This window comes from Trematomus bernacchii, unplaced genomic scaffold (assembly GCF_902827165.1).
Source record: "Trematomus bernacchii unplaced genomic scaffold, fTreBer1.1, whole genome shotgun sequence".
In the NCBI taxonomy this organism is placed as follows: Eukaryota; Metazoa; Chordata; class Actinopteri; order Perciformes; family Nototheniidae; genus Trematomus; species Trematomus bernacchii.
Genome location: NW_022987564.1, coordinates 8,816,342 through 8,822,436, shown reverse-complemented (window position 1 = coordinate 8,822,436; position 6,095 = coordinate 8,816,342). Strand labels below are relative to the sequence as shown.

The 6,095-nt window shown below is 43.0% G+C and overlaps 1 protein-coding gene across 1 annotated transcript; it reads left to right on the top strand.

Annotated features, from left to right (window-relative positions):
* The first annotated feature begins 2,012 nt into the window (after positions 1 to 2,012).
* hey1 (hes-related family bHLH transcription factor with YRPW motif 1) lies at positions 2,013 to 4,834 on the top strand. The gene is made up of 5 exons (XM_034124408.1): positions 2,013 to 2,186; positions 2,322 to 2,397; positions 2,515 to 2,598; positions 2,758 to 2,839; positions 3,162 to 4,834. Exons 1-5 carry the CDS (start codon positions 2,101 to 2,103, stop codon positions 3,806 to 3,808), a joined length of 975 nt encoding a protein of 324 aa, XP_033980299.1. The 5' UTR covers positions 2,013 to 2,100; the 3' UTR covers positions 3,809 to 4,834.
* Positions 4,835 to 6,095: the final 1,261 nt, after the last annotated feature.

Below are 6,095 nucleotides of genomic sequence, written 5' to 3'. Positions count from 1 at the left end.
ATTGTGGTGTGTTTAATTAATATTGCAATATTATTTTCATACAGCGGTGCATATTTCCCTGCCTCATTCATAGCCTTCGGTTTTGTTGCAAGGGGAGATATTTCACAGGAGATTTTCTTTTTGTGACCTTCACTGACATTTTAAAACAAAATGTTTTGTTTCAGACGGCTGGGCAGTTTGGATTTAATGTCAGTGTGCTCCTGGTATAAACTGGTTTCAATGTGGATTGCAAACAATGTTAACAAGCCGATGTTTGTGAAACTGAGAAGGTGTCATATTCAGTTTTGGTCTTTTCAAAAGCTTTTAAAATCGTGCGTTTCAAATAAAGTTTTAGCATGAAATTAAGTTATGGTTGTTTGTAGTTTCTTTACCCTTTTGGGAATTCATAATATTATTATTATCATTAATATGTCATTTTAAATGATTTTCTTAAATGAAGTTATAGCAGTAGTTCAGAGATGTTTTTGAAGAGCTTTTGTCTGTCATGTGTGTTTAAATTACTACAGTTTGACTCCAGTCTGGTGGCTTTGAGTAAAGCATAGTAAATATATGTTTTGTACTTTAATAAATTACACTTATTTACATAAACATATTAAAATGTGCTTTTTAGAAACACTTTTCTTGTTGAGTTCATGTCAAGTGATTTTGGTTATGTAATGTTACATGATGTTATCCGGTTGTACTGAATGACAGTGTGTTATTTAAATATGCCACAGGCCCTGCAGGAGACCCTTCACTGAAGAGCTCCAGCTCCACATGCGGTAACATGAGCCCTCCATGTATACAAACACACCAGCAGCTCTGTCAAATTATTTGGGGAGTGTGACCATTATAAGGAGCCACAAGTCTTGTGGTGGTGATGATGTGGAGACTCCAGGGGAAAAGGGTCGAGGAGTGCTTTGATTGCATTACGCTCTTTTGTTGAAGGTCCTTGAAGTCCCCACAGCGTCTTTACCGTGCATGAGGTCTCTCTGTGGGGTAAGATTAGACTTGGTGGCTTCCTCTGGTTGCGGCAGTGCTCCCAGTCTCTGCTCCCGGGCTGAGTTAGTATTGGATTACAGGTTCACACGCTCGCTCGCAGACCGCCCGTCGCCCCGACCAATTGCTCCATTCATTCCAGCGCCGGAGACGGCCGCCGGCCTCTGATTGGTTATCAGCGCCGGTTAGGGAACTTTCCCACGGCCAACGCGTGCTGACAGCCGGCCAGCCACTCCTCACCACCACCGGGACACACACGGGGGAGGAGGGGGTGGGCATGGGTGGGGGCAGTCACGGACCGAAAGTCCATTGGACCGCTGTCAAAGTTTCTCCAAAGATCTTCTACGGTCAGCAAATGGATTACTCCAATGTCATATCTGTTGAGGTTTCTCAGAAAAGGGGCAAGGCTAAACTGGCACAATGCATTAATAATAATGACATGACAATGTTTGTATACAAATAAATGGTTTGCATGTACAATGGGCAATGATATAGGCCATACAGTGACAAATCATGTAAAGGCTTCATTAGCAAAAAATGCATCTATTTGTACTTTTATTAAGCAATTTCTTCCCTAGGGAATATCAATTGGTTTTGGTTTGCTCTTTTAAATATGGATTTTATTTCTTAAAAAAATATATATTATTTTTTGATTGGACATTTATAGAAAATTGAGAATGAAGCAAGATATCTCTCAACATGGGAATTATAAAATGTCTTTATAATCTTACTAAGTTGTAGTGTATATTCTATATATAAACTTTTCACAAGTTTTCAAAAAGTTATGGATGGCAAGAACAGTTTCTAGGCCCATAGGGCACACGTTTTAAAAACTTCCATATATCCATTGAGTGAGATGTCTCTTTCTTTTCCTCCTCTCTGACTTGTCAAAGCCTACTTGCATGTGTTTGGGCCAACTGCGCTGTCACTCAAACCCACGGCCGCTTTGTGATTGGCTGATTTGACCCGAGGCCCCGCCTCCATAGGTCGGCTCCAGCATTGAAATGACACCGTGGGAAAGCTGAGTGCTTCAAACAGAGGCTCTCCGGGCAAACGTGAACACTCGCACTACTGGAAGACAGAACAAGCAGACACACTGTAGGACTATTGTGGACCGACAAAATGAAGAGGAATCACGATTTTAGTTCCTCGGACAGCGAGCTGGACGAGACTATTGAGGTGGAGAAGGAGAGTGGCGATGAGAATGGGTAAGTTTGCTTATTTTTTAACGTGGTTCAGACCATTGGACAGACGAAAGGGTTAAACAAAAAAACAAAAATAAGTAGCTTCAATGACAAAAAAGGTAGACTTTACGAGGTATTGACTGTTTCGTCTCTTTTTAGGAACATGAGCTCCCCCCTCGGGTCCATGTCGCCCTCAACTTCTACTCAGGTGCAGGCGAGGAAAAGGCGTCGAGGAGTAAGTACATTTATTTGTTGAAAAAGGCAGTTTTTGCAGTTTAAAATATTGAGCATGTTGTCCAAATGCACGTATTCTGCAAAAAACTTATAATTTGTATGTTTTGTCTCTCCTCAGATAATTGAGAAACGGCGCCGTGACAGGATCAACAACAGCCTCAGCGAGCTGCGCAGGCTCGTGCCCAGCGCCTTCGAGAAACAGGTAAGCATCAGGCAACACGACTTTACTTATTTTTTAGACCATATGCAAATAAACTTTATAATTATATTCCAAAAATATTGAACATAATTTATGCTCGCGTAACAATATTAATATTATTTCTATGATATCTAATTTGGCTCCTTTTTTTCTCCTTTGAAGGGCTCAGCCAAACTGGAGAAAGCAGAGATTCTGCAGATGACTGTTGACCATCTGAAAATGCTTCATGCTGCTGGAGGCAAAGGTATGTCTGGGATCCATTATTTTTACAGAAAAACACCTTCCACATATTATTCATATGCTTAAGAGGGGAAAATAGACAACCATTACTTTATTCTCTTACTTAAAGAGAAGGAAAAAAGCACAAAATGACATGTAGATGAATACAAGAAAACGGATAATAACTGGTCCATCTTGTTTGGATTTATTATTGACTCTTTCACACTCTCAGAGCCAGAGGCATATTGATTCACGACTGACAAAGATCCCTCAGTTCAGGACAAACTTGTTTTGTAGCAGCTAAGGAGACTCTAAACTAATCTGCTGTGTTCTTCCTCTGCCCTCAGGTTATTTTGACGCTCATGCGCTGGCGATGGACTACCGTGGTCTGGGTTTCAGGGAGTGCCTGGCTGAGACGGCCCGCTATCTGAGCATCATCGAGGGCTTGGACGGTGCGGACCCTCTGCGTATCCGCCTGGTCTCCCACCTCAACAACTACGCCAGTCAGAGAGAGGCTCACTCCGGCCTGAGTCACCTAGCCTGGGGCTCTGCGTTCGGGTCCCCTCCTGCCCACCTCACCCACCCCCTCCTCCTCCAGCACCAGCAGGGGGCCACATTGGCACCTTTACCCCGCAGCGCCACCAGCAGCCCACAAACTCCTCTATCATCTACATCTTCCTCCTCCTCTTCTTCATCCTCGTCCAGTGCAGACTCTCACATCCCAGGCAGACGCAGCGGCACCCCTCACTCAGATCAGGGCCAGATCCGGGTCCCCCCCACCACTGGGGCTCCCAGCACCCTCACACACCCTGCCTTGGTCTCCTCATCAGTGTCCAAGCTCTCCAATCCTCTCCTCTCCACCCTCTCAGCGTTCCCCTTCCCCTTCAGCGCCTTCCCCATCATGTCCCCCTCCTCCGCCCTCAGCGCCCCCATCCCAACATCCAGCGTGGGGAAACCCTACAGACCCTGGGGCATGGAGATAGGAGCGTTCTGACTGAGATGAAAAAGCTCCACTCGATCTACACACAGACTCTACTCACTACCCAGCTGAGCTGGACGTTCAAAGACAAGACTTTATATTTTCCAAATTTAAGAAAGTAATATTTTTTTCTATGATGTTGACATCCTGCAGAGGATACTCCTAGCTGTAGGATTTTCTTCCTAATGTATTGAGTTTTGTATAGAAGAGAAAAACAGTGAGGAGGGAGACCACGACTTAAAAGCATTCAGAGTGATGTATTGTGATTGATCTCTGTTCCTGAACACCCCTTCAGATGTTTCACCCACTGTTGTCAGCCTATCAGGAATGGCTTTTCCAGATGGTCAAGCAGGCGCCACCCGTCAAGTTCCTGGGTGAAACTGCCCCCCCTTTTGTTTTCCCCCTGCGCTGAAAAACCCTGTGTTGGTGCCCTGGTTACATGCAGCGAGGGGAGGGGAGGGGAGTGGAGGGAGGGCGGGCTTGAGGTGGTTGAGAGTCACCGCCTTTCTACAGCATTTTAATGGGGTGGAATAACCGAAACCAGGTGTTTGTTTTACTAAATACTGGAACAGAAGTTAGTTACCAGCTTGGTTCAAATAAACAAGATTTACCCACAACCCCCTGTTCATATGGGGCCTTATTGATTAAGCTTTCCTCCCTAAGTAATGTTTCCTCTCTACAGTAAATCCTGTTCTTAACAACTGAGACTTCACATATGTTCCACGAGTTTCTACCAGCTGTTCTGTTTTTGTAATTTCTCATGATGCTTGGGTGATTTTTATTACCTTGTCAACAAGTTGTTTTCCTGTTCAAAGTAGCAGCATAATCGACCTGTGTTTTCAACAGAGCTCATTTGTATCTGTCACAGTAGTTGCAAGGCAATAGACTTTAGTCTTACACCTGATGTTTTGGTTTCTCCTGTCACTGAGTTTGTTCATTTTATGGTTGTACAAAGCACAAGCAAGCACTGACAAATCAAATATTAGTTGTTGCTGGTGGTAATGACAACTTCCCTGTAATAAAAAAAGTTATGTTAAATCACCTGTGGCTTTATCAGCGTCCTTTTTATGTGTTTGTTCATTTTCATGTCTGTTTGTTCAAGAGTGTGTGTTTATTAATGCCTGCAGTTGTGTGTGTGTGCCGTATACGTGGTGACGCCTGGTATCAGATGCGGCTGCTTGTTTCTCTCAGTAGCCCTCCGTGTGTGCACAGGAAACCATTAACAAGGAGGGGATATCCTGGACAATAGCAGCCCGGCTGGCCCCATGTGCTGCGTGGGAACTAGAAGAGGAGGAAAGAAGGAGGGAGGGAAGGTTGGAAGAGAAGGAAAGGAAGGAGGGATGGAGAATGGAGTGGGATCAGGAGGGAAAGGGGGAAGAAAAAACGGGACAGAGGGATCAAAGAAGGGAGAGGACTGAAAAAAAGTGTGAGAAAGGAAGTGTGCAGACAGTTTTGTCCCTTTGCCATCATTTCAGCCAGCACCAGCTGCACCTTCTGTTCTCGGCTCCTTCATGCCGTCACCTCAAAAGTGTACTCACTCGCCAAAATATCCTTTGCTTTTTTCATCTATTCTTACAAAGTGTACACTCTCTCTTTCCCATTTCATCCTTCTCGTCATTCTACTTAACCTTTTTATTTAATTACTGAGGATGATGCAGAGCCAGGTGGTGATGTAAGCTTCACTGCAGCCAAAATCACAAGGTCAAGGAGATTTTAGGTTGAGATAGCTTGCTGTTTGTCTCCCCCTGCTGGTCATTACTGGGACTTTAACTGAAAAGGCAAAGGACACTTTTGGAAGATTAACTGCCAGTCTTTACTAAGTAGCAATAACACAATGTAAGAATATGTTACAGTAAAAAGCCTGGCATTAACCTCAAACGTTTTTAAAGTACTGAAAGTAAAACGATTAATTATTCAGAACGATGCCTTTAAACTAGAGCTGAAAAGATGAATGGATTAGTTGTAAAGTAATAAATTGATCTGCAACTATTGTATCATCGATTATTTGCTTTGAGTTATTTTAAAACTGACAGTCGAATTAATATCTTGGAGTTTGGACAAAACAAGACATTTGAAGACATCCTTGACTTTGGAAAAATATGATAGAAAATTGACAATATTTTCAGATGATTAATTATTCACCAAACAACTAACCAATTAATGAACAAACTTATAATTTAAAATAATCAGAAGTTGCTGCACTACTTAAACAGTAGGCTGTTTCATATTATTATGTGTGTTTAATCACCATTCAGGCATTGACTTTGTTAACGCACATTTATTTGCGTCAAATAACCAATAA

What these genes read in the sequence shown, in the direction of transcription:
- hey1 (XM_034124408.1), top strand. Translation starts at nt 2,101, where the DNA reads ATGAAGAGGAATCACGATTTTAGTTCCTCGGACAGCGAGCTGGACGAG. An exon ending in CGAGGAAAAGGCGTCGAGGA is followed by an intron (nt 2,398 to 2,514) that starts GTAAGTACATTT and finishes GTCTCTCCTCAG; the next exon opens with ATAATTGAGAAACGGCGCCG. An exon ending in CCAGCGCCTTCGAGAAACAG is followed by an intron (nt 2,599 to 2,757) that starts GTAAGCATCAGG and finishes TCTCCTTTGAAG; the next exon opens with GGCTCAGCCAAACTGGAGAA.